The 27,635-nt window shown below is 51.6% G+C and overlaps 2 protein-coding genes across 12 annotated transcripts in view; both read right to left on the minus strand.

Annotated features, from left to right (window-relative positions):
* Positions 1-2,815: 2,815 nt before the first annotated feature.
* ITGA2B (integrin subunit alpha 2b) lies at positions 2,816-15,914 on the minus strand. The gene is made up of 30 exons (XM_067714258.1): positions 15,661-15,914; positions 13,998-14,119; positions 13,811-13,908; positions 13,538-13,703; positions 13,204-13,253; positions 13,082-13,127; positions 12,860-12,988; positions 12,469-12,516; positions 12,275-12,318; positions 12,086-12,139; positions 11,890-11,942; positions 11,474-11,685; positions 9,030-9,212; positions 8,730-8,775; positions 8,526-8,630; positions 8,381-8,436; positions 8,136-8,287; positions 7,858-7,983; positions 7,416-7,483; positions 7,111-7,258; positions 6,489-6,581; positions 6,139-6,218; positions 5,746-5,826; positions 5,527-5,623; positions 5,276-5,428; positions 5,058-5,174; positions 4,454-4,567; positions 4,131-4,232; positions 3,800-3,916; positions 2,816-3,025 (listed from the first exon to the last, which is right to left on the minus strand). Exons 1-30 carry the CDS (start codon positions 15,846-15,848, stop codon positions 2,969-2,971), a joined length of 3,105 nt encoding a protein of 1,034 aa, XP_067570359.1. The 5' UTR covers positions 15,849-15,914; the 3' UTR covers positions 2,816-2,968.
* Positions 15,915-20,521: 4,607 nt separating this feature from the next.
* GPATCH8 (G-patch domain containing 8) overlaps positions 20,522-27,635 on the minus strand; it is a 102,855-nt gene continuing 95,741 nt past the window's right edge. For all 11 annotated transcript variants that reach the window (XM_067715564.1, XM_067715565.1, XM_067715569.1 and 8 more), the window contains one exon: positions 20,522-26,688. In XM_067715564.1, coding sequence (XP_067571665.1) covers positions 22,788-26,688 — 3,901 coding nt within the window. In that variant the 3' untranslated portion in view covers positions 20,522-22,787. The remainder of the gene's footprint in view (positions 26,689-27,635) is intronic.

The following is a 27,635-nucleotide window of genomic DNA, read 5'->3' on the forward strand; positions in this document are numbered from 1 at the left end:
TGAGAGGGAGAATGACTGTTGTTTACAACACAAAGGGTTGGTCGTAAGTGTCTCCTTAAACTGTAAGAACTACCCAGTTCTCTCCGCACAAACACCTGCTCAATGTTGGGGAGGTAGGGCGCAGCCCCCTTGGGAATCACCCAGTCTGGGTTCTCGTCTAGCTTCTGCCTCTTCTTGAGCCGTAAGCTAGTTACTTAATCTTCTGCTCCACAGCCTTCCTTTAAAATGAGAGTTGTAATAATCTCTACCTCGTGGGGTTATTGTACCAATTAAAAGAGATAATGACGTAAAGGGTCTAGCATGTGCTTGACTGGAGCAGGGGCACAATAAATGGTGCTACTGGTGGCCCAGCGTGAGGTGGGGGCTCACCACCGCCCAGGTAGTAGCAGATCCATCGCTGGGCAAACATAATGCTTGGAACCCCACGTTTGAATCCCACACTGGAAGCTTGCCCGGGCCCCAGCCAAGCGCTCTTTCTTCCCAGTTTCTGGTTGTCCTCATCATTCAACTTCTGGGTGGTCAAACCCTCATCTAATCTGGTTGTCCCTCTCCTGGTTCTCTCTGGCTTGTCACCTCTTTCTCACAATATGGTGCCCTGTATAGGACTGGATGCTTAGGGCAAGGAACTCCGTCCCCCAGAGGTCAGGCTTTTCTCCTGGTTAGGTCCTGGTTGGGTCTCCTGACATAAGGACACATTGTTGTGAGCTTGTGAACAAAACCACCTTTCTTTCTTTCATTCTCTTTCTCTTTCTTTTTCTTTTTCTTTCTTTCTTTCTTTCTTTCTTTTTCTTTCTTTCTTTCTTTCTTTCTTTCTTTCTTTCTTTCTTTCTTTCTTTCTTTCTTTCTTTCTTTCTTTTTCTTTTCTTTCCTTCCTCCCTCCCTCCCTCCTTCTTTCCTTCCTTCCTTCCTTCCTCTCTCTCATTCTCCCTCCTTTTCTCTTTCTTTTATTCTTTCTCATAAATTTCCATCTATTCAGATTTCCCAGTCTTATGTAACCAATTTTTTCACCACCTCAACGCAGGATTTAGCACTCATTCCTGGTGAATTTCATCTTGTTGGTTTCAACCCAACTTTACAATCTGTCAAGGCTGCCTTGAATCTGCTTCATCACCCATTGTATTGGAGCTGCCTCTCAGCCCGGAGCCATCTGCAGGGTGAAGAGCAGCTTCGCTGCCTCCATTCAAGGGACTCATGACAATCACAGGCAGCGGAAGGACGGAGCTTTGGGACACCCCCATAGAGATCTCCTTCAGCTTTATCAAAATTGTTCGGTTTTAAATCTGAGTCTCTATCATTCAGCTCACATTTCTGTCTTGTTTATAAGGACAAATGCCAAATGCTTTGCTGGATCAAGATAAATTGTCTGGGGCCATCCAATTACAATGGTGGAGGGGAGAGGGAGTTTGGCTGGTGTTCAAGGATCACAGCTTACTCTTTTCCTAAATGGTCACAGTCACACAACTAGAAACCTGTTCTGGAACTTGCCATGCATGGATGTCAAATTGTTCTCTTCTTTTCAGAATTTACCTTTTACCCCTTTGGGTAAAATCAAATACCAGCAGCTCTTGTGAGGTAAGTCTGTATATCAGTGGCTTCCCCCAACACTTAGCATCAAGTCCAAAGTCTTCCCCATGGCCACAGCCACAAGGTGCTGCCTCCCTGCCCCCACCCCTGACCTCGTCTGGACCCCTCTCCTGCCTCCAGCCCAGGGGCCTCCTTTCTTTTACTTGAATACATCAAGCCTGCTCCCACTTCAGGCCTCTTCATTGGCTGCTCTTTCTGTCTAGAACACTTTATTCCCTCCAGCTGCCTGCTTCATTCATTCATCTCTCTGCTCACCTCATTAGAGAGACCTTCCCTGACTACTGTCCCTAAAATGTCAGCCCTCTCCCAACACCCACTGAATTCGATCACTATCTCCTTATCTTTATTTCAACTCCCAGCATTGACTGCCACTGACCATACATTAATTTGTTTATTCTTTACTCCTGGTTGAATGTAAATTCCATGAGCTCAGGGACCTTGTTTTGTCCACTGCTCCACCCCAGCACTGGAACAGTACCAGGTCCGTGGTGCTCAATAAATATTGAACTCATGAACCAACAACCTCTCAGGTCTCCAAGAGGACCCCCCACCTCTATCCGCTGACTCCAGTCTCTGCGGTGGGATGGCTGTCTTCCACTCCCAGCCCTCCTGTGAGTTCCCCGCCTGTGCCCTTGTTCCTAACTGAAGACCCTTCCCCTTGGCGGGGAAGAAGGAACAGCAAACAGCGGGTGGCCGGAGAGCAATGCCTCCTCCCCATCCCTGCCATGACTCTGCCTCCCTCAGACTGAGGGCTACTCAGTCTCCTTCTGCCCCTCCTCACTCTGAGCACAGCTTTAGGCACCTTCTTTTATGAGTGGGGACAGTGTGTTATTTCTCCAAATCTCAGATCATCTTGAGGTTTGATTCCCTCAAAATCATGGAAAAAATATTGTTTATAGCCACCCACCAGGGACGCAGCCTGCCTTCTCGATGCTCCCAACCCCCATCCCACCCAGTCACCCTGACACCCCACCCCCCTCCAGTCTCACTTGGAGGCTTTGCCACCCTTTCTCCCTTGTTCCACCCCCACTCTCTACTCCCTGACACTCCCCAAAGACAGTAATTCGCACCCTTTGCCCTGGCAGAGACCCTCTCTGCTCACACTTCTGCCAGCCCTAGATTCCCCATCCCAACGTCACCTCAGGCCCCCTCTCCTCCTCTGACCCCAAGAGGAGGCATCATGCTGGGGGTTGGGACTCAACCTCTTTATTAGGCAGCAGGAAAGGGCTGACCTGGCTCTGATGGGTGGGGAAGGACATCAGGAGCCCGCCATGAAACAGCTCCAACCCATGGGTGACCAGAGCTGGGGGTACTTGCTGGAGAAGAAGGGACAGAGCAGGCATCACCCTCAGCCTTCCTGCTAGGACAGAGATGCATGGGCTCATCACTCCTCTTCGTCATCTTCTTGTAAGGGTGGCCGATTCCGCTTGAAGAAGCCAACCTGGGGGTGCACAGGGGCCGGGGACAGGGTGTAAAGGTGATCTTTAGGCCCCAGAGCAGCAGTGGAGGATGTATGCTGGAAACCAGCCCGTCACGAGGTCCTCGTCCTGGACCAGCACAGAACACAAACCCCACTATACGATCAAATGGAGGCCTTTCCCCATTTAGAGATAATGCAGGTAACAAAATTTTTTTAATGTTTTGTTTCTTCTTGCCTGAATTTTTCTTAAGTACTGATGATTATGTCTCTATATGACTCAAGTGTGTGATGGTATATATTTGATTATTATAAGTCTAATGTGTGGTTTTCCCTAAAAGCACTATGGCTTTCCAGGGTTTGGACACGTGAGTTTGAGAACGGCTCACATGTTGTCCGGGCGCAGAGGAGGGAGTGACCCAGCAGGGCCTCACAAGGAGCAGGAAGCGGGGTCTGGATCAGACCTGGGTCTCCCACCTCAGTCGGGGGCGGGGGAGAGGACAGAGCAGGGAGGAGGTGAACCCTGTCCTTCTCGGTGGCCAATGGATTCCTGAAGGCAGGGCTCATTCCCTGGGACTCCTGCCCTCAGAGGGAATGGGTCTAAAGGCCTTAGAGTTTCTTCAGGTGCCACCTCTCCCAGGGATCTGTGACCTGGAAGAGGTCCTCTAGAGAGTGACATTCTAATAGTGGAGACGGAGATCAGATGGACCCTGGGTCACCTACTTGGGCCACCATCTCCCTCTGCCTCCCTGCGGGGTTCCCCCCCACCCCGAAACCCACCCTCCCTTCCCGCCTCACCTTCCACATGGCCAGGACCAGGAACGTGAGCAACAGCAGGCCACCCAGCACGCCTAGCAGCACCCACCAGATCGGAATGTCTCTCTCCTCCAAGACCCGAAGCAGCTGTGTCTGCACCTGAGGGGAGACCCGCGGGTCTCCTCAGTCACCGGGATGCAGACCTTCCCAAAGACTCAGACTTGCAGGGCTGGTGACCCCCAGCTAAGCCACCTACTTGTCCCAGCCCGCAGACCCAGGGAGGCCCCGCCCCCATCCTGCTGGGCAGGGACACAGGGGAAGGCCAATGGGAGACCCGCGGGAGCCCTTTCTGCCACCATCCTTCCACACTCACCAGAGCTTCCCCGCTGGGCAGGCTGAGGGCGGGCACGGCGTAGGGAAGGGAGGAGACGTTGAACCAAGCGTGCGACTGCAGCACAAACTGATCCAGGGGCTTCTGGATGGGGTGGCGGTGAAAGCCATTTACACGAGGCCTATTGGTTGCGGGAGTACCGGCTCCAGACTCCCCTCTGGGGAGATCTGCCCCCAGCCTAACCCCGTCCCCTCCAAAGTAAACTCTGCCCTCACTCTCTCCCGCCCCCGAAGCCCCGCCCTCCCCCAACACACTCAGTGCCCGCCTCCAGAGGGCCCCGCCCGCCCCCCCGCATCCCGGCCCACCTTTCGGAGGCTGGGCAGCGACAGGAAGGCCAGCACCGTGACCATGACCCGCTGCCCGCGCGCCATCTCCTGCAGCTCACACTGCACCACAGTACAGGGCGCCGAATCGCAGCTCTGAGGGGATGTGTCATTGGTCCCCAGCCCCTCCTGACCCATCACCCTCTCACCGTAGGACCCAAGACAGAGGGGGCTGGGGGGTTAGGGAGCTCATGCCGGGCCTCCTCCTCGGGAAGGGACTCAAATTCAAGCTTGGGACGTTATCTCTGAATGAGATTGCTCCCACAGTCCCGGAGATGCAGGGAGAGGGAGGAAAGAAGTGGGTCAACCACACAGCGTTCAATACCCAGCCTTTCTGTAAACCTGCTTTGGCATTTATTCATTTTCTTCAATGTACTGGAAACCTTAAAATATGCAAGTGCCCCCCACCCTGCCCCAGACACAAGCCCAGCACAAGCCTTCCTATTCACTTGGAGGACTCTGTGGGACCACGGTGGCCCACACGAGGCCTACATCACACCCCCCGCCCCTCTCCGTCCCTGCCTCCCATCCCCTCTGCCCCTGGGCGCCAGGGAGGCCGCAGCTGGAGACCACAGAACCTGCTCACCACAAAAACTGGACCTTGAAGCCTCGAGGGCTGCTCCTGCTCCGGCAGGAGCGCCTGTCTGCGGTCCCGCTTGTGATAGGCCTGGGAAGGGCTGGAGGTGGGCAGCCCCCAGTCCAGCTGAGGAGGCAAAGAGGCCATCAGGTCCGACACTCTGCCCATCTCCCAGCCCTCCTAGAGGGGCCCTGTTTGTTGGGCTGAGGACTCACCCAGGCTCTCACCTTGAGGGGGTTGGGAGATGGTTGTGGGGAGCACTGAAGGCCTCCCCGGGGCTGTATATCCAGGATGTAGAGAAGGTCGGAGGGCTGGGACTGGCCGGGGAGGCGGAGGTTGAGGCGGAGGCCGTTTACAGCACCAGGGCCATTGTTGTGGAGCTGGCGGGTGGTGGCGGCAGGATGTTAGGAGGCTCGGCACCTAGCCCAGCCCCTGGGGCCCGCCCACTCCAGCCTGGGGCGCGGAGGCTCCTCCCTACCTCGTAGGTGTGCTCCACTTTGGGGCCCCAGCTGTCCGAGCTGTTCTCTCTCTTGCTTTCTTCTGCTGCCACCACCAGGGAGGCTGGAAAGGAGTTCCTGCAGGGGCCCGACACTCCCAGAGTGAGCTTGATCCCCTGACTTGGCGGGGGGCTTTGCCCAGGACCCCGGAACCTTAGGGCTGTGCCTACCAACTCCCTTTTCCATCCCTGGCCTCTCACCCTCTCAGCTCCACATGGGCCTCTGCCCGAACTGGCACATCCAGCATCACCATCTCACTGTTTGGATTCTGGCTGTTCTTGCTGTAAGGGAGGGGGATGAGGAGAGACAGATCAGGGACACCAGGCCAGTGAACACGAGGACTCTCTGGGGCTGGGCCAGAATTTCAGAGGTCTCAGGAAGAGCTAACTCCACAAACAGCATGCCACACTAAAGTTAGACCTAGACAAGAACTTCCCCTAGGGCTCCAAAACTCAGAAACAAGTCTCTGAGGAAGAAAGGGAAGAGGGAAGTCTAAAGAGCAGGCATCCCAGAAGACCCTTATGTATGGAGGGTGTCTGAGGGTCTCTGTGTGGAGATCAGATAGGGAAATGGAGTGCTTCCCAGTCTAGTACCTCCTGATCTGCAGCCGGAAGGACACGTGCTCCCCAGCCTCTTCCAGGTTCCCCACACTCACTAACATCGTGATTCCTATCTGAGACATGGGGAGAGCCAAAGTCACTGCCCAAATGCCCACTCTGAATGTGGCCTGTGGACCTCATCCTCCAAGGTCACCATTATTACCTCCATTTTGTTCAGAAGCCCACTCAGAAAGGGTGTCACTCACCCAAGAACACACAGCTAGGGAGTGGGAGGACCAGGATTCTAGCCTGGAGCCATCTGACTCCAAACCCAGCCCCTAAAACCCAGCTGTCTATGAACCCCTGGTGGAGGAGACCCAGCACCCAGGACTGGGCGGCCTCACCTGGGCGTTCCTCTTCATGGGGTTGCCCAGCTCACACAGCACCACCTTGGTCTCATTCTCCCTCTTCTGGTTACAGATGATCCTCTCAAAGCCCTTCAGAGAGGCAGTCCCGAGAAAGAAGATGGTTACAGAGCATCCCATATATAGTTAAGCTCCCTTGGAAAGTCAGGGAGAGGAGGATGCCAGGGTGGGAGTTCAAGGACTGTCACATTCCACTTTATGTATTACTGCAGCACCTTACTCTTTTTAATGATTTTTTTTTTTTTGGAAATAAAACCCACAAAGCATTACATGGAGTATAACCCCATTATTATAAACTATGTCAATAAAATAAATAAATAAAATGTTGATGCTGAGAAAAAAGACTGGAAGGAAATTCACCAAATGTTAACAGAGGTTCCTGTTAACATTTATTTCCTGAGCCATTTTTGGTTTGGGTTTTATAATTGAGTTCTTGAATTTTTTGCTATTAGCAAATGTTCTCTTCCGAATTAAAAAGAAAAAAAAAATCACAGCTTTTAAAGGAAGGCATAAGAGAAGTGGGAGCTCTCAGGTGGGAGATGAGAATCAAGGCTCCTGCACCTTCCAGGTCCCCGACTGTGCCCCGGGGTGGGGGCCTCACCTCGATGTTGCTGAGGGCCCGCATGTAGTGTGCACCTGGAGGCAGGTGCACGGCCAGCTCGGCCTCGTAGGCACCCTCACCCTCGTTGGCCGCTTCCATCTGCAGCTCCAGCACGTTATCGGCTCCAACGAGGAGCGGGGAGCCTGTCCTGTGGGGAGAAAGGAGTAAAGCCGAGGAGGCTGGGTCCAAGCCCAGGGTCTGGGAGGAGGAGAGGGGCTGAGGACAGAGTATCAGGAGCCAGGTGGGGAGGGGGTGTCATAGGGGTAGACAGGGCCAGGGTTGGGTAGGGCGGGCGGTCTCCTCACACGCTGGCAGTGAGCTGGAGCTGTGGCACACACAGGTCGTCTTCCCCACAGTCCAGAATGATGCGGGTCTAGAGGGGGCACATCAGGTGTGTGGGTAAGTTTGGGGGCACATCAGGGCTTAGGGAATTAGAAGGTCTGAGAAGGAAAAGGAGGTTGGAGATGACGTCAGAGCTTGGGGGTTTGCATCAGGGTTTGGGATGATGTCAGGGCTTTGATAATGACATCAGGGTTTACGGGTTTATATCAGAGTTTAGAGGTGACATCGACATTTGGGGTTTACATGAGGGTATAGGGGATATTGAGATTTGGGGGTTTTCAGCAGGGTTGAGAGTAACATCAGAGATTAGAGGTGTTCACAATATGATTTGGACACTAACCCTAACCCTGACTTTCTGGGTGGAGGGGTCCTCCACCTCCCTTGCCTGCACCTGCCCACCCCTACCTGTTCCTGGATGTGGGTGTCTCCGTGCAACATGAGAGCAGGGGCTAGTCCATCCTTCTCAGGCTGCAGGGACACATTGAGGCTGAGCACGATGGGGCTCAGCTTGTCCCGGAAGTCGGCCTCATCCTAGTGAGGGGGCAAGAGTCAGGCCATCTTGCTACCATGTACCCTCATACGTGTGTCCCCCTGACCACCCCGTGCAGCACCCAGCCCAATGCCCCAGGGCTGGATGAACAGGCTCTGCACACCCAGCCTTGCCCATTCCCAGCCGGGCATACTCGGAGGAAGGCCTTGGTGGTGTGGCAGATGGGGCCGTGCCTTCCGCTCAGATCCAGGCCCAGGACGGTGCTCGCCTGTTGAGAGGCCAGCAGTAGCACCCGCCGGCCCTGGCGGGGCTTCTGCCGGTCCAGCTGCAGCTCAGCATTTAGGTCTGGCCGGGCAAGCAGGGAGAGTCAGGGTCTCCCCGGCCAGCCTCCAGGGGAGCCCAGGTCCACCTCCCTCCTGTCCCCATGGTGCCACTCACGCAGCTTCTTGGGAACGTTGTGTCCAGTGGCTCCCACACACATCTGGATGTTAAAGCTGCAAAGATGTGAATGGGGCTCAGGGGCTATAGGGTCCCCACACTGAGGTCCCAGATCCTGCCTGGCCCACGCCCTCTGTCTCCTCACCAGCTCACTGGTGTCTCGGTCAGGGGCAGGACACAGTTCTTCACAGCAGGATTCAGCGAATCTTGCACCAGAAGCTGGACAGTGGCCATCACCACTGGCTGAGCCCTGGTGGGATGCAGGAAGCTTGCCTTGTGGCCCCGCCTGGCCTAGTCTCCTCTGATGGTGTGGGTCCTCCCTCTCCCCGCCCCTGGAGTCAGTGCTCACCTGTACACAACCACCTTGTTGGCCCCGTAAGCTCCCACCAGCAGGTCTATGGACATTGTGGGAAGGAAGGGAGGTGTCAGAATTGTTAATTAGAGGGGGTATGGCGTCCTCACCTCATCTTCCCAACACTTCCCCACACTACCACCCCCATAGAAGGTTTGTTCTGGCCCCCCAGCCCCACAGACAGGTCAGAGCTCTCAGTCGGGCACCAGGTCAGGTTCAAGCCCCTGGCTGTGTCTCAGCATCTCCAGCTAATGCCCAAGAGCCCTTCCTGTCTAGCTGGAGGCAGTCCAGGGGCACCTGGGTATCCATTGTCATCGATGTCTGTGGCACCTCGAAGGGAGAAGCCAAAGCCAGAGCCTGTGGGGAAGGGGCTGTCCAGGACCTGGGAAGGGTGTGAGTTAAGTCCCTCACTCTGACCCAGGAACACCGACACTTGGCCTCGACCGCTGGGACCCCCATAGGGGGCGGCCACAGCAACATCTGGAAGGAGCAACAGAAAGGGGGTGGCTGTTTGTTATCCAGTCTCTCCAGATGTAAAACTTTCCTGAGCTCCTTCTCTAGGCAGACTCCAGGGGACCAGGAGAGGAATGCAGAGGTCTGGGTCAAGGAGAGAGCTGCCCCGCCCTCCAGGAGTTTACAATTGGGTAGGAGGGAGACCCATCAAGTCCGATTATTGTAAAAACAATAACAGCCCTCACTATCTATTGAGGAAAATATAATGACGTGATTTCACTGAATCCTGAAAATTAGGCATTATTATTCCCATTTTAGATGAGAAAATAGAGTCCCAGAAGATTAAGTAACCAAGACCTATTAAATATTTGCCCCTTCTTCACCTGGGGGTCTTCACCCCATTCCACTCCCACCATGCAAATCCACAGTCATACCATGGGCTCATCATCACTAATAACTTTTAAGATCACTCTTGAAAGTTTAATAATCATCATAATCTTATTAATCTGTAAGAATTCTTCGCATGTGACAGCAACTAAAATCTTTGATATATATGTTGTAATTGTCTTTCCTTTGTCTTCTGACTTTATGCTATGTTTCCTGTGCAGTTGTTTTCTTTTAAAAATCTTTATTGATTTTTCTGATCGAGGTACACAGAATTCATCCAAATAGACCATCAGACCAGTCTCGTCCTCAGGCCCTGGGCCTCCACTGTCTCCTGACCTTTGGCTTCCTCATCTCTTCATTTATTTTCTGATCATTCAGTCACCCTCACTGTATCCTCAGCCATCCTGCCCCATTGCCAGTCCTGGGCAAGCCTGGCCAGACCCCACCATATGGAGCACCATGAATTCCTGACCTCCAGCCTTCACTAGGGACCTTGGTGCTGCCCAGCAGTCCCTTGGCGTTTTCTGCTCAGCACCTGTTTCAAACCTTCTCCACTCAGTCAAGCTCCTAGCCCCCCACTTCATTCACAAAGAGAAGCAGCCCAACTGTTGTGTTATAACTCCACACCCACTTTTTCCTCCTCTCCCCATATGACCCTGGAATAGGTGTCCCTCCTACACCTGCCACTGGGCTGAGCATCCCACCCCTGCCTCCCTCAGGCATTGCAGGGACCCTCCTCCAGCTCACTGCATGCCCCCATTTCCCCATAAGATCATTTTCCTCCACATTCAACTTACTCCATATTCTTTGAAATTAAAATAACCTTCCCTCGACCCTCATCTCCTTTCAGTAATCACCTTTCTCTTTTTCCGTTCACAAACTGGTTGAAAGAGTGGTCTACCCTGGCTGCCATCAGTTCTTCCCCTCCATTCATACCTTGTCTCCTGGCATTCTGGCTTTGGTCCCTACCCAGCCCTGAATCGGTTCTTGTCACTGTCACCAATGACCTCCTTCTTGTTAAAGCCCATGAATACTTACTTCTCCAGCCCCATCTAATTGTACCTCTCAGCAGCATCTGGAGCCACTGACCCAACTTCCTCCGGCTTAAAGCACTCTTCCTTTGAGTTCTGGGCTATCAGATCTCCTGGTTTCCCTCCTACCTCTCTGAACATTCCTCTGTCTCCTTTCCAGACTCACTTTCTCTGGGAGTCCCCTAAATGCTCTTGCTCCCTAGGGCTCTGTCCTGGGCCTCTTCACACTTCGCAAGCTCCCAGGACCTCATTGACTCTCCCCAATCCCCTATCTCCCGCTCAGACCTCTCTGCTGGAAGTGGGGGAAGCCACACCCAGATGTTCTCTGGATACGTCTGCCTAATGCTCCCAAGCCCTTCAAGATCAAACAAGTACAGAGAATTCCCTGGCAGTCCAGTGGTTAGGACCCGATGCTCTCACTGCCAGAGGCCCGGGTTCTATCCCTGGTCAGGGAACTAAGATCCCGCAAGCCACACGGCACAGCCAAAAAAAAAAAAAATCAAACAAGTCCAGAGCTGAATTGCTGATCTCACCCCAGACTTGTTGCATGGCTTGAGTTCCAGGCAGTGAAGAGAACCATCACCCACCCAACTTCTCTCTCTCTTAGCCCCACATCCATTCACCCATCAAGTCCTAATAATCTAAGTAGTAAATATCTTGAAATCACCTTCATCTCTAACTCCGCTGCCAAAGCCCACATCTGGGCGGTCACCACCTTTTGCCTGGACTAATGCAAACAAACCCCACTGAGTCTCCTTTAACTCTCTCCTGCTCAAAGCCCTTCCTGGCTCCTGCTGCCCTCGGGTCAAATCCATGATCACTGTGGCTGTAAACCCCTGTGTAGCAAGTGGGGCTCCTCTCATCCCTTACCGTTGTAGCCATCCCGGTTGAGGTCGCCCAGAGGCGCGATGGCTGAGCCAAATCGCCCATAGAGCTGCGTGCCGGTCAGCAGGAGGCTGGGGGCGCCCAGCGCGTGAGGGCCTCGAGTCTGCAGGAACAAGTACACGCGCCCCACCTCGGCCAGCTTGCGGTCAGCACGGCTCTCCATGTACAGTGGCGCGCCCACCAAGAGGTCATGCCTCCTGCAGGCCCGACGGGTGGTTATGTGGGGAGGGGGGCTAGGGGGACGCTGCGGGCCAGAGCCCAATCTCGCCCACCCTCGCCTTCCCGCTGCCCTCGGTGGTCACGTGGGAGTGAGGGCTAGGAAAGGAGGAGACCGAGGGCAGTCAACGCCTCTGGTAATTTGGGACCCAACTGGGTAGGGGTGGGGGCGCCCAGCTTCTCACCCGTCCCTGTTGACGTCAGTGACGGCCACTGAGTGCCCGAAATACGAAGCCATCTGCAGGAAGCCCGGCCGCACCTTACTTTCTGTCCCCGGACTCGGTACCCTCTCTTGGACTTTGCCCCCACCATGTCCCACGGAATATTCTAGGGTCTCAATCCCCCAGCCTTGGCCACCCCACAAGGGGACCCGACCCCCACCTGCTCTCCATGCAGCCGGTGCAGCGTCTGGTGGTAGGAGCTCAAAATTTCCACCTGCGCGGACAACGCACAGGAGCGCGTCATTGTCGCCCCCGCCGCAGAAGGGCAGGAGGTTTAGGTTGGGGGTATCAGGCTGAAGAGTAAAGTCAGTGCCTTCGGGACACTGAGCGGTGGGCAGAGGGTACTCACCGCTCCCAGGGTCCAGCTCCAGGTAGGGGCACCGACGACAAACTCTGGGGAGAGCCGAGCCCAGCCAGTGAGGTCCTTGGAATCTCTACCCGCCTCCCGCCCGCCATTCCTCATCCCAGGGAGATTTCGGCGCGGGTCTTAGAGGTGCTCCTTCCCGGGCTTCCCCAACCCCCGCCCCTAAGCGAATTTCTTGCCTGTAGTGTTTGGATTCCCGTCGAAGTCGCCTACAGCCACCGAGTACCCTGAAGACACAGCGCGAATTAGCCTTTCCGGGAGGGTGAAGCAAGGAGGGGGCCGGGAGGGAGGAGACTGTCTAAATCCTGCATTGTGTAGACGGGAAAATCGAGGCCACCGAGACCTGCCCTAGGCCGTGAAGCGAATCCAGGGCGGGAGGTCGAGGTGGGGTGTATGGGAGCTGGGCGGTCTGCAGAGGGTGGGGAAGGGGAGCTGCGGGAGCAGAGGATGGGGACGCCTTAGCGCTGGAGCTGGCCAGCCAGGGTTGGCAAGGGGGAGTTCCCACAGGGGCAGGACGTGACCGGCGGTGACAGAGTGCTGGGAAGCCTCGAAGGGAGGTGCCAGGGTTACCCCGGTAGCCGTCGAAGTACTCTGGGTGGCTGTAGTCGAAGGTGAGCTGCTGGGTGGGCACGTGCCACAAGAGGGTGCCCGGGCGGTAACTCGAGATGATATCGGCAATTGGAGCCCGCGCCAGGAGACCTAGGGAGCGAGGGACAGCTGATGTGGGGCCCCAGACGCCTGGGGTCTATCCAGGCCGAGAGAAGGGAGGGAGGTGTACGGATGGGCACGTACCTAGGAAATAGTAGCCGCCAGGGGCCCCAAGCACCAGCTCCCCAGCCTGAAAAGGAAGCCCTGGAGGTGAGAGGGGTTCCTGTTTGGGAGCCTCCCCCACGCCGTTTATGATCCTTACTCGCCTGAGTGACCACGGAGCTGAAGCCGGCTTCACAGTAGCGCTTGTCTCCGCCTAGAGGAGGCAAGAAGGAAGGGTCTGTGAAGAAGCAGGCCCTGGGGCCTGGGCGGGGCCGGGAGGTGGAGTCATATGGGGGCGGAGCCCCGGGGTAATACGGTGGCGTGGCCTTTAAACGGCTCCCGGGCCGGGGGCGTGCGGGGTGGAGCCAGGAGCTGGGTCACTGGGCGATGCCAGGCTGGAAGCAGGGTTTGGGGGAGCTGGTGGGAGGGAAGGATCAGATTAAGGGTGGGGCTAAACCACCGCGAGTGGGCGGAGCCAAAACGGAGAGCAGAGCTCACTGAAGTAATTTTTCTGGTAAACCCGGCTCATGATGTTGGCCCGGCAGGGCGAGTACTCTGCGCGGCCGCTGTTCTGCAGCTGAGCCACGAAGCATCCACCTACGGGCGTCTTCTCAGCCTCCTCGGCCTTTTCCAGGACGTTCCAGTGCTGCCAGGGGGCGCAGGCCTGAAGCAGGGCCACAGGAGAGTGGGGAAGGGGCGGGACTCGGGTTCCCCCCCTCCACGTGTCCCCGCCATCTGTCTGCTCCCTGAGCCCAGTCCCGTAGCGCCCACCACAACGATGTCGCTCCAACTAACGACCGACGCCCCTAGTCCTTGACGGGCCTTGAAGGTTTGGAAAGTTTGGGTGCCTGCGCTTCGCGTCTCATCATCTGGAGGGCACAAGAAGGGGTGGGGTGCTGAAGCCCAGCTGTCCGCTCTCCCTGTAGCCCCTCCCTTTCCCTCCTTGTGCGAGACTCACTGAGGTCGAAGGGCAGCGAGGTACACTGGTCGCCCTCGGCCTTCCAGGGGCACAGGAAAACGCCGCCTGTCTCCTCCTGGCTGCGGCCCAGGGTCCGTGGGGCGCCCACCACGATGGACACGCTGCATAAGAAAGCTAGGTGAGCGCTGCGCGGATTCCGGCGTACCGCATTCCCCAGTGCCCGCGCTGGGAGCACTACCCGGGAGGGCAGTGTGCCTTGGCGGGGCGGGGTCCCTGGGTCATCTTTTCCTCAATGAAACCTCACAGACATAGAGGCCAGTCTTTTCATTTTATGGTCAGTGAAACTGACTTCCAGCGAGGGAAATCATATGCCTACAGCAACTCGCGGAATTAAGGGTAAAGCTGAGACCATAACCATCTGGTTCGATTTGAAAACCAGGGGTTTGATATCCTTGCCTTTAGAGACCTCCTAAACTCTTTACACATCTACATTCCCCAACACCTGCCGCCAAAAGTCATGGGTTTATATGCACCCTAATATGTCTGTCTGAACTGTTATCAGATCCCTTCCTGAGGGTGAGTTTTAACGGCGAAGAATTAAGCTAGTGGTCACCTCTAAAGTGGGTGGTGGGGTGCTGACACCTCTGAGGACTCTAGTAGATCTAGGTTCAAATCACAGCTGTACCGTATATAAAAGGTGGACAATACCAACCAATAAATGCTGTCAGAAGTAAATGAAATAAACGTAAGAGGAGCATTCAGCACAGTGCCACCCAAATAATACGTAACAAGTGCTCGAAAAAATGCTATTTTTTTTTTTTTAGTCTGCAGAATGTTTAAGTAATGCCCATGAGACCAATATCTGTGGAAAGGAGGGGAAAGAAGCACGAGTGGGCAGAGGAGGGAGCGGAGCTGAGATTCAGGCCCAGTAACAGCCATGGGCTAATGCCCTGGGAACTCTGGAGCTAGAAGGACCCTTCTGAACTGTCTGGAGTTGAGGTGAGAGAGCCGGACCTTTACCTTTCCCCTCTCTCCACACTCCTCATCGATCAGTCATTGTTCCTAGGCCACATTTGGAAGTGGGGGAGCTTTGGGGGAGGTGGCTCTCTTCAGCAGAGGAAATTTCCCAAGGGGCTGATACTTGAAGGCCATCTGCCATTGCCGCTCCCTGAAGCTGGACATTAGTGTCCACTTCAATAAGTAACTAGCTCAGGGTAGTTCCCATCAAGAGGAAGAGCCAGGACTCTAATCTTAGCTGTCTGATTTTGCAGCCTGATCCATCCCAACCATGAATGCCCTATTGCTTCTTTTCAATTATCTATAATTTTTATGGGGATGAGGGGGTTGGAATAGAAAAGCAAGGTGGGGGGTGTGTGGATAGACAATTTCATAGTTCTGCAAGTCAATTTAAGACATGTGCTCCTCTCTGTATTTCAAAAGGATGAGGGTGGAGTGGGTCATGAAACTGACCCTTGGGGAAAAAATAAAGCATCAACTTTTGTCTTCCCTTTGTCCTTGCTCTGCCCAGCTCCCCAGTGCTGCCTCTCGTTGACACCTTCACCTGAGCTAGTCCCTCCCCAGTATTCCTAACAAGAACTCAGCCCGAATAGACCCTAGAAATTGCTTTGCTCAACCTCTATCACAAATGGGGAACTCAAGACCCAGAGATGCAGTGATGGTGGGGGAGTCCCCCAAGGCTCACCTCCCACGGCTGTCCTTGTAGAAGTCCAATGAAAACCCAAAGTAGCTGCCATTGGGGCCTGTGTAGAAGGTGAGTCGCACCGGGTCCAGGTTCAAGGCCCAGGTTGGAGGTGCAGCACCGGGTCCCAAGAGCAGCTGCACCCACTCCAGAAGCCAGAGGGCATGAAGTGGACACAAAGCTCTGGCCATCTTCCTTCTCCCACAACCTCCTAGGCAGGAATGGGTTAGCTCCTTCCTCTTCCTTTCAGTTCCACCACAGGAAGTCTTTTCTTATCAAACTGAAACCCACTTGCTGAGTAGTAGACAGAGTAAAGGGCTCTAGGTCCTGGACCCATACGGTTTCTAGGATTGCCAGGAAGGGGGTGAGGCCACTCTGGGGGGTGGATGCTTATGGCTGAAAGTCGACTCCTCCCTTTTTTTGAGAGTATTTTATCATCAAGTCCTGTTGGTTCTGCCTTTCAACTATGTCTCTTGAATCTTCACCCCATTTCCACTACCACCATGCTAGTCTAAGCCACCATTGCTTCCTGCTTGGGATAGTGCAATCATGAACCAGCTGGTCTGTACACCTCCACTCTAGCCCCCAGTTCTATAGTTCCTCCTCCCCCCACACAGCTGCCTGCACTGCCGAGGCACATTGTGACTTGGTCAGAGGTGGGGGAAGGAGTGAGGAAGCTCCTGCCCCCTGATAAGACCTGAGGCTGCTGTATCCTTTTGGATAAGGCACTTATCCACTTCCTCCTTCTAGGGCCTTCGGCAGCTTCACTCAGCCATATTGGTACAACAGCTTCCTCACTCATCGTCCATCTGGGGCCAAGTCTTAATGTGGCCACAGCAATGCAGCCAGTGCTGGGGGAGGGGTGGCAAATGGCTCTTGGCTGAAGGGGAAAGGAGATGGGGATAAAGTGGAGTCATTCCAGGGTGTTCTGGCTCACAAGCTCTGAGATTTGCACCAGTTGTTCAATTGAAGGCAGGCCTCACTCTTTCTTGGGTGACAAGAGCTTCTGTCCAATCATTAAGACTTGATTCTAGTGGGGTCATTGCCTAGGGGCTGCCTCCCCCAACTCCTCAGGCTAACACACATGGGCACAGCACCAATCACACCGTTCAGTCATGGTCTGTTCACTGGATTTTGTCCATGAATCCCTTGAGAGTGAAGTTCCTTTCTGCAGCCCCTAGCCAAGAGCCCAACATATTGTAGGCATTGCTGACAGACAGACTGAATAGAAGCAGGCACTGAGGATGGAAGAAGCAAACGCAGGCTCACAGAGTGGAAAGAAAAGAAATAATTTTGAGCAGAAAGATCATTTTCTATGGATGCTCAGAGGAGGAGGAGTGCCAAGTCTTATTGGCATCTCATGTCTTCCCCAAAAAGCATGTTGTCAGGAAGGAAATTCAAGAGATCTGCTAGGGGTAAAGAACACAGTCACATTTCCTTTTGCTCTATATTTTCTGATCAAACTTAACCATCATCTTACCCTGCCCAACTACCCGGGCCATTCTGGAACCCCTTCAGCACCTCCCTTGCCCTCATAATTCACCACCTTAGCACATAGCACAAAATCTTATCCCTTTCTAGGTTAGAAGCTCCTTGAACTTTAGTCTGGGCCTTCTTCACTGCTGAATTCCCAGTGCCAAGCTCATGGCAGGCACATAATACTCAACTCAGTCATATACTTACCTTCCACCCTCCTACTGTCCTCATCTGAGTGGTATTGTATTACTGGTGTATACTGTATAGCCCCAAATTAACTCACATTTCACTAACATTTTTAATAAATTCTCATTCTGTTCAAGGCATTGAGTGGGAAGAGATACAAAGATAACTGTCAAGGATCCTTAAAAAACTTAGTCCAGAGGGAGTTAAGACATGAACACATATAACTGCAGTGGAGGGATAGTAAAGGATGCCTTGAAAAAGGTAGAGATGATGCCTAGCTGAAGTCATTTATTTGCTCCATCATAACAACCCTATGAAATAAGTACTATTATGCCCATTTTATAAATGCAAAAACTGTGGCACAGAGTTTTAGGTAAATAGCCCAAGTTTACACAGCCAATGAGTGGCAAAACTAGGAGTCAAAGACATTCGTGTCTGAATTCATGTTCTTAACCATTGCACTACATTGCCTTTTGTCAGAGAATGAAGAGGGGGACTTCCCTGGTGGTCCAGTGGTTAAGAATCCGTCTTGCAATGCAGGGGACACCGGCTCGATCCCTGGTTGGGGAACTAAGATCCTACATGCTGCGGGGCAACTAAGCCCGAGTGCTGCAACTACTGAGCCCACGTGGGCCACAACTAGAGTCCACACGCTCTGGAGCCCACACGCCACAGCTAGAGAGAAGCCCGAGTGCTGCAAGGAAAGATCCAGAGTGCCGCAACTAAGACCCGACTCAGCCAATAAAGAAATAAGAGAATGAAGGGGTTTTTAGACATAGGAAATAACATAAGCAAAGAGAGCAGCAGATGGACATAGAGGTCAGTTATAGAGAAAGGCAAGTAGTCAACATAGGGTGTCTAAAGGGGAGGACTGGGGCATGAGAGTGGAATGGAAGGCTGGGGTCTAATCACTGGAGGTCCTTGAATATCTTAAGGAATTTGAACTTTAATACATAGGAGATGGAGAATCAAAGAATTTTTAAGTCAGGGAATAAGATACATGATCAATTGTGCACCAGTCTGGATTACACTAGCTGCCTATGGATAGAAGGAACTGGAAAAGGCAGGACTTAGTGGGAAGATCAGATGGGTGGCATCTACCATCCTCTCAGTTAAAGGTGATGAGGCCTGAACCAGGGTACTGGTGGCAGGAACAAAGGAGAGAGCAGAGATAACACATCCAGTTACATCAGTAACTGGATGTGTAATCTCTGCTCTCTCCTTTGTGTAGTAGGGAGGTGTCAAAAGTAATTCAAAGCTTTGGTGGCTGGCTGGTAGGACTGTAGTATCATTAACTGAAATTGGAAACAGGTAGGATCAGATTTGGGAAGGGAGAGTTTGGTATTTAATAAAGATTCTATTCCTTGTTGGGTGTTCCTTTGGGGTCAGAGCTGGGTTGATAGTAGGCAGAGGAGTGCTGACACATTGCTGTCACTTTCCCGTTCCATCAGCCTGAGTCCTAGAATTTCTCAATGAATGCTACGGCTTCATAAAGTCAAAAATTATTGAACTTCTACTATGTGCCTGGCACTGAGCTTGGCAGTGTGGAGGATATACAGAAAAATCTTCATCTTTGATGTTTCCTTGCTAAATCCTGATGCATAATCCGTTACTAGTGGTATTTTACTTTGCTTTTCTTTCTTGAACACATAATCAAAATGTTTACTATGTGTTCAACTCTACATAAAACATTCTAAGGGATTAAGAGAAAAAAGGAAGTATAAGAATCAGTCCCTCCCTCTCAGAGCTTACAATTTTACTGGGAAGCAATGAGTACAAAATGAACTGCACTCTGATTCTGAAAAGCCAGTAAGCTTACATGGGACAGGGACTTAGATCCTAGAGTCAGGGAGGCCAGCCAGGAAAATGCTGCAATAATTCAGACACGAGATAAGGGGGAGGTGAAGGTATCCCTGGCAAACAAGAATGGAAAGGGTTCACAAGGCCTGAATTAGTCACTGAGGGTGTTGAAGAGGGAGTACTTCCATGTTGCAAGCCCAGGCAGCTGAGACAGATAGAACCCCTACTGGAATCAGGCAGCTGCACATACCTTCACACAGCATACTCTCCACACGTGTCTGCATCTTTCACTGACACCTTGTCTGCTCAAAAAATCACTTTTCATTTTCTTTATTTTGGCCGTCACGTGGCCTGCGGGATTTTAGTTCCCTGACCAGGGACTGAACCTGGGCCACCACAGTGAAAGCGCCGAGTCCTAAACACTGGACCTCCCGGGAATTCCCACTTTTCATTTTCATCTTTTTAGGGCAGGGATTTTTCTATTTTAGAGAAATAGATCTGAGCATCCAACCCAAGGTTCAAGTTGAATAGCTACTCTTTTTTCAAGGGGAGAACACAGCTGTATGAGAGTAGGAAAGAAATAGACCATGTACTGTTCCTTCCTGAAGGTTGAGGAAGAGAGGAAACTAATTTATCACTACAGATCTATGGTTAGCTTTTAATGCTGAACTTTCCCTGCCTTTTGAGACTTTTCCATACAGAAGAGTAGATAGAGGCTTTTATCTGCTCAGTAACAATTAGGACATACTTCCTTTTACCAGGTAGCTCTCAAGCACTGTAGTGGTATTAAAGGGTTGAGGAGAATAATTCAGGACTGGTTCTGGTATACAAAACTCCATCTGGAGGGCAAAGGCCAGGCAGGTGACTCATCTCAATTGCCCTGAAGTCCATCCAAAATCCCCAAAATCAAAGCTAGAAATTCCAAACACATTTAGTGAGCACCTATTTGCCATACATTCTACTACACACAGATTGTACATCTAAAATGAGCAAAAGGATAGAAATAGAAGAGAATCTGGGGGACTTCCCTGGTGGTCCAGTGGTTATGACTCCTCGCTTCCACTGCAGGGGGCACGGGTTGAATCCCTGGTCCAGGAACTAAGACTCTGCATGCAGCTCAGCAAGGCAAAAAAAAAAAAAAAGAATCTGGGGAAGGGTGGAAAGGAGGTGCACATTCCAAGACACCTCCATAAGACTGAGAGAAACTTAACCCTTACTTCCTCCCACGGCATAAGCTTTCCCCTCTACTTGGGCAGGCTGAGCTTTGAGAAGCACAGTCTAAACATCATATGGTTCATAAGAATCTATGATCACTTCAAACAAGATGTTATTTGTAAACCATAACTCCCTCCATCCCTTCCCCACTTGAGTGGATGGGGCAACAATCACGACAGACTCTAAGTTTCCACAAATCATTGGTTTATTAGAAAGTTCCTTTCCCTAATTTTACAGCATATATATCTCTATCATATGTGATAAAGTTAAATACAATCTGTTATGCTTGTAAGTAAGGATAGGTTATTTTTTTCTTTTTAGTTTTAAAATCACTATTCTGGAAATTAAAGGAAACTGCCTCCAGGAAGGCAGAGAGGCAGCCAGAGTATGGCTCAATCTACAAGCTAATGGGAAGCAGCACAAAAATGTTAATACTGTATTATTTAAATATTTACATGGGCTGAAAGCAAAGAAAAATGAGTCCCTTCACTTCAAACAGATGATTTCATTTTCCAGTGCTAGTTATCAAAAAAGCGATGCTTCTGAATCAGATGAGGAGCACTGAACAGGCAGAAGGCTCAGTCGAGAGTCTTGTTTGCCCAGCACTTGCTTGTCATTAACTCAAAGCCTTTCTCTTTTGGAAATTGAAGAAAGGCAGAACAGAGCCCTGGCCCACATAAGAAGGGCTTGTTTTTCCTGTCAGGTGACCACCCAACCAATTCTAGCCACAGGAATAGGCAGGGATATGCCAAACAGGGAAGTACTAACTACTACACCAAAGAAGATGAGACCTACAATATAAACACCTTTGGGTCAGTGTATTAACTAGGTCTGAGAGCCGGGTGAAACGCAAGAAGAGGAGGAAGAGGAATTGAGGTGGTACTTCCCCTGATAAGTGTCATGGGAGAAAAAAAAAAGGTATCTTTACTGCTTAAACTAAGCTGGGTAGAAGGCATGGAAACAATGAAGCAAAACAATCTGCAGAATCTATAAATGTGCTCACCTCCCAGTAAGTGGAGGAGGAAAAACTGTCCCAACTCTATCATCCTCCAGTCTACTTCTACTTCAGTTTCTAGCCAACCCAAAAGGCACATTAAAAAATTTTGTCAGAGGGGGCTAAGTACTAGGAAGGCAAATGGACTGCCTGGGACAGGCACCCCTGAAACCCAGGAATCCCCCAGGACAATCATACTGAATCTCACTGCTTCCAGACAATAAAGCTCTTGAATCGCTCTCCTCCTCTGTGGGGTGCACCTGTTTCTCTGTATAAAACAGCAAAGCACGTGAGGGAGACTCTGTCGGAACTGAGTATCCCTCTGGCACCCCCAGCTGACTGCTGCCCATTAGTTCAAAAATTCTAGTGCTGGGGGCACCACTTACTGCAAATTTTGTCTCTGCAAAGAATGTTAAACAACGTTCCTTTTTCTGTTTTAACATTTTTATAGATCATAACTTCAAAAAATACATGAGCTTGATAAAATATACATGCTTAGTCATTTTTGCATCTAGCAGAAAACAAATACTTTATTTTTTTGTTTTCATTTTATAACCTTTAAAGTTTCTTAATTCAACTAGGGCAAACATATTTACACAAAGCCACCAGAACAAGGATCACTTAAAGAGCTGGATGTAAAAAATATTATTGCAGTATACTACAAATATGGAACCTTTTTTATATGAGCTACAAAAAGCAGCATTTACGTTTATAGAGTTCAGTGCAATTTTTTACATTAAAAAATCCTATAAATTAAGAAGGAAACATCAACATGACAGAAGAAAATACACCCTTCAGACACATGAGCTCCTCTCTGGGGAAGCACATGGGTGACTCTATGTTCCGCATAGCTTCTATTCACGATAGGATCTTCTTTTCTGGGATATGCAGATGTCTCTTCTGGGATGAGGGACACAAGGACAACAGTGCCAAATGTGTGGCTGTTTGTGTGGGAAGTGGATCGAATGACAGCCTGAGTGGCACCTGGTTCCAGGTCAGACTCCCTTTCCACTTCACCCGGGATAAATAAGGTCACCAAGGTCAAAGACACTGATAAGGCAGGACCAGATGGAAAACCCGCCAGCCAGAGAGGAGGAAAATGTTTTAAAATTTATAGACAAGTGCAGAGGATAGAAAGTAGAGAGAGGAGGGGAGTATCTAAACTCAACAGTTTGGAGATGTTGCCAAAGAGGGGTGGGTAGCACTTACTGGTGTTCCCAAGCTTAGAAACACAGGAGAGGGAGGGACAAACAGAAAGGGGAAAAGGGAAAAAAATCCCTGATAGTAAACCCAAAGCAAACCTCAAATCTAAAACCACCCCTGCAAGCCAAAACTCAATTCTTTGGCTGTCAGACACTGCCCATTCCAGCTTCTACTTGCTGGTATTAATGGCTCAACACCCCAAGGGAAGATTTATGGGTCACCTTCCCTGGCCCTACCTGGGCTCCTATCCCCCAACTCATGTTCCATGGCTGGGGGGGTGCTGCAGGTCCTGACCTGAGAAGATGGGGTGAAGTAGTGGGTGAAGGTGGAGGGCAGTGGCAGCTGCTGCAGCAGGCCGGGGGGCAAGTAGGGTAGGGTAGAGGGCAGCATGTGGAACAGGGTGGAAGGTAAAGGGCCCAGGATGGATGGCTGAGGCAGGAATAATATGGATGGGATGGCTAGCTAGAAAGGTGGCAGGATGGCCAGGGATGATTGAGTGAGTGAGGTGGGACAAGGAAATGGGGGTCAGGTGGGGCTGGGGAATATGATGTACTTGGGCAAGTGGCTGGGGATGAGGGTGGGGGTGAATGCCAATGGCAGCAGCAGCTGCTGCGGCATGATGTTGTAGGATGGCATGCTGAACAGTCGTGATGGAGGTGGCAGAGGCTGTGGCCGGCTGCTGAATGTGGATGGGCTGCAAGGCTGGAGTGGCTGGGGCCAGGGCAGCCGAGGCGGGAAAGGCCTTTACTTGCTTGGCCAGAAGCTGCTGCTGGATGTGTTGCTGTGCGGCCTGCTGGAGCTTGCTGTACTTCTCCATCTCCTCGGGAGTGAAGGTGATGGGCTGGCTTTCCAGTGGGGCTAGGGAAGCATCCTCAACCCCATCAGCTGACTCAATACTAGGCTCCCCACTGGGAGGTGCATAACTGGGGAAGTGCTCAAGGTCTGACGCTATAGGCAGCAAGCTGGATTCCACAGGGCCTGGTTGACTGCCACTATCCAGGGACTCGAGGGTGTCCCCATCACTGGGGTCAGGGAGGTAGTTATGGGAGATGGATGGGTCCCCAGGATAGCAGTCAGAGTGCACTGGGGTGCCTAACGGAGCCACAGGGTGATCAGCAGTAGCTTCTTCAGACTTTGGCTCTTCTGGGGGTGGGTCTGATAAGGGGCCAGATGTTTCCTCTGAGAACTGATGTCCAAATGGGGCATCACTATTCCCTGGAGGCCCTTCTTCTGTCTCTGACTGCTCTTGCTCTTCCCCCCTTTCTAAGCCAGACTCTTCACATTTCTTGGTGTTGGGCTTTCGGGTAGCTGGGAGCTTCCCTATCAGTGGAAGGACAGGCTTATTGCCAAGAGAAGGGGGGAGCTTGGGCCCAAAATAACCTTGTGGAGGGTCCTTGAGCTTGAGCCCGGCTTTATTAGGGGTGGCCAGCACCTCCTCACTCACACTGGGTTTCCTCTCCACTTTCCTTGACTGGATCTTCTCCAGTAGCAGTTTGGCAGTGACAGAGTTCTTGTCTTCAGGGCTGCAGTCACCTTCTGACCCTCTTCCTGGGCCAGTGCTGCTGTTCTGGGAGGGTGGGCCTATCCCTTTACCATCATCTCCTCTGCCATCTTCTTTCTTCTTCTCCCCGGAACCTTCTCCCCGGCCTGATCGGAAATAGTGGGGAGACTGGGAGCGGTAGATTTTAGAGCGAATGAAGTCTCGACGACCAGAACGCCTCTCCTCAGGGCTCTCGTGACCCCACGATCCCTTCCTGGAGCCTGATCTCTGCGAAGGGCTCCGGGTGCTGCAGCTGCGGTCCCGGCTATAGCTCCGACTCCGCTGCCAGCTGTGGGCTGTGGTGCTGCGGCTTCTCCGTTTGCTCCGGCTGCGACTACAACTGCTGCTGCGGCTGCGGCCCCTGGATCTTGAGCGCTCCCTAGTATGACTCCGAGATCGGCTTCGGGACTGGCTGCAACTGAGGCTATAGTCGTCATCAGAAGATGAATATTTGTGCCGCTTGGACCGGTGCTTGGAACTGGTATAGTCTGAGTCATCAGAGTCGTGGGAGCGCTTGGAGTGCCTTCGTGATCGGTCACTATAATCACTGTAGCTGTCATCAGAGTAACTGTGTTGTCTACTATAGCAGCTCTGGTCTGAAGAAGCATCTGAGCTACTTGAGTAAGAACGCCGGGAGGAACGGCGAGAGGAATGGTGCCGGCCAGATCGTGAGCGGCTACGGGAATGCTCACTGCCCGACTCTTCTTCCTCCTCTTCCTCCTCCTCCTCCTCACTGTACTGGGATGGAGACTTCTGGTGCAGCCGGCGTGATGAAGCATCATCACTATCCTCATCTCCACTACTGGGTCGACTTCGATGGCTAGATCGGCTGCTCCGTTTGCTGCTAGCTCTTTGCTGGCAGGATGAAGTTGGAGGTTCACCTTTGTGTTTCCTCCCACCATGATCTTGGGAGCTGCCACCGCCTCCACCTTCATCCTTCTTGCCACTGCTCCCTTCTTCAGCTGGAATGGATCTCCGCTGGGAATCATCTTGGGCTCGCCGCCGTCTTCTTGGTGGTGCAGGGCTACCACTACCAGGGGGTTCTGGTTTGGGCCCCCGTTCAGAATCTGCTGGGGCTGATGACTTATTCTTCTTTCGTTTTCGCTTCTTGCGCTTCTTAGACTTCTCCCCAGACTCTGCCTTAGAGCTTTTCTCTTCTGGGTCAGGCTTGTGTTTCCGTTTGTGTTTGCTGGATTTTTTGTGTTTCTTCTTCTTTTTGTGTCGGTGGGACTTCCCAGATCGTTCTTTCTTGATAGGAAGGCTTCTCCCTGTGTCTTCTGTCTCTGACCCACGGCTACCCCCAGGCTCCTGCTTATTCAGGCCGCTACAGGCAGACCCTGGAGCAGGCGCATCTATTCTGCCTCCTGAAGAATGTTCTACATTCTCTCCCTCCTCTTTGCTTTTATTTGGCTCACTAGGATCAAGGTTTTGGAGATGGTCCTTTGAGGAGCCTCCTATATCCTTTGGTTTTTCTGTCCCTTTAGCTCTGGCATCTTTGTTCCTTGAAAGCTTGAAGTCAAAGTACAAAGGATTACAACTGTAAGAAATGGAGGGTTCTGCCTTCGTGAAAATTAATAGTTCTGATGGCCACTGGAGGGCAGTGCTTTCATCTTTGCTTAAAACTGGAAAGAAGGGACCAGTAGGATGTCTGGGTCCCTCTTGGCTTTCTTTCCCTGCTGGAGTGGCCTGAGAGATTTCTTTAGGAGGATTAGACTCACACATTTGGATCTCTGAATCCTTCTGACTCTGACTCTCTAAACTATGCTCACTTACATCCCCTCCTGAGGCCTTCTTTGTCTCAGCTTTGCTTTCAGGCTCTGAGGGCTCAGCCACACTGGTTTCCATCTGCTGTTCAGAGACTTCACCAACTGTCTTTTCTGCTCCTTGGCTTGCTGCCACCTTGATGCAGCCTTTAGGCTTGGGAGAACTACTTTTTTTGCTGTCTAGGGCATTCTTTGGGTGTGTACTATTATCACCTTCCATTTGTTCACTGGCTCTCATAAAGAGTAGGAAAGGAAAATTAGGTTTTACTTTGCAGTGTGCTGGGGGGATGTAGTGGTAATACTCTGGCTCTGTAGCCCCAGCTCCTTCTTCTCGCTTCATTCTTTTTAACTTAGATAATGTTGAGGCAAGGGACCCTCCATCCTGAGGGTCTTCATCCTCTTTTTTACCATCGAGATTACTGCTACCATCGGAATCTCCCACCTTCTGCAGTCCTTGGTCTGTACCCTTCTCATCAGCTTTTGTTCCATCTTCAGAGGTCCCTTCCTCTGCATGGTCCTTGAAAACTGATGCTATTGATTCGAGTTTGACAGGAGCCTTCTTGGCAAAGGAAAATGACACTCCCAGTTTTTGCAATGGGGTCCCCAGATTATTCTTAATGCCAAAGCTGATGCCTTGAGAGACTAGCCCAGGAGACTGTGCCTGTCCAGTGGTATTAGTGATTTGTACTGCAGTGAAAGGGCCTCCTTTATCTGTGGAGAATTCAGATCCCAGGCCACAAGTGGCAGTGGCACTTGTGCCACTGTTTGTCGCTGATTCTTCTTTATCATCATCTCCACCTTCTTCATCTACAGCCACTGTGGTTGGTCTGAACATGGGACCACTTCCAGGTGCACTACACAATGGTTTAGAAAAATGAAAAACAAAAAAAAAACAGGTTTAGGGAACATTTCATACTTCTTTTTTTATTTTTGGCCTCCCCACGCAGCATGTAGGATCTTAGTTCCCTGACCAGGGATCAAATCCACACCCCCTGCAGAGGAAGCATGGAGTCTTAACCACTGGACCACCAGGGAAGTCCCTCATACTTCTTATATGATACTAATCCCTTATGCTTGACCATTCATCACAAGCAGATCTTAAGACACTGAGTGGTGGTCATTCCCCAGCCCTGTGCTAACAAAAGGAACTTCCTCAGTGAGGTTAGGCAAAGTCTCACACTACTAATCTACCAAGCTACATTCGCAAGGATAGCCAGTTACTGCTGTTTCTTCCTTAGCTGTCTAAAATATAAAAACTGAGGTTTACCTCTCAATTCGAATACACTATCATTACCGTCTGGTACAGCCCACCTGTCCTGTATCCACTCTCAATTCTTATTGTATCATCCTACTATCAAACATATGGCCGAACATCTATTCACAAAGGTTGCACAGTTCACCCTTGAATACAGGTTTGCAGGTTTGAACTGCGAGGGCCCACTTATACACAGATTTTTTTTTCAATACATATCACACAATCTGCGGTTGGTTGAATCCGTGGATGTGGAAATACGGAGGGTTGACTACACAAATACGGGGGGTTGACTACAAAGTTATACACAGATCTTTGACTGTGTGGATGTGTGAGTGTGTGTGGGGGCTGGGGGTCACTGGCACCCCTAACCTCGTTGTTCAAGGATCAACTGTATTTCATACAGCTAAAAAACAAAACAAAAAAACCCTCAATTTCTTCTGTGCTTTCAAATTTCAGTTTTTAAATACGTGCCTAGGGATTCCCTGGTGGCGCAGTGGTTGAGAGTCTGCCTGCCGATGCAGGGGACACGGGTTCGTGCCCCAGTCC

Source organism: Pseudorca crassidens, chromosome 19 (genome assembly GCF_039906515.1).
Source record: "Pseudorca crassidens isolate mPseCra1 chromosome 19, mPseCra1.hap1, whole genome shotgun sequence".
Classification (NCBI taxonomy): Eukaryota; Metazoa; Chordata; class Mammalia; order Artiodactyla; family Delphinidae; genus Pseudorca; species Pseudorca crassidens.

Excerpts from the sequence above, each read along its gene's own strand:
- ITGA2B (XM_067714258.1), bottom strand. The coding sequence starts at position 15,848 with ATGGCCAGAGCTTTGTGTCCACTTCATGCCCTCTGGCTTCTGGAGTGG. Across the intron at positions 12,319-12,468 it reads CGGGAATCCAAACACTACAG|AGTTTGTCGTCGGTGCCCCT; the intron begins GCAAGAAATTCG and ends GGCTCTCCCCAG. Across the intron at positions 7,259-7,415 it reads CTCCAGCTCACTGCCAGCGT|GACAGGCTCCCCGCTCCTCG; the intron begins GTGAGGAGACCG and ends TTCTCCCCACAG.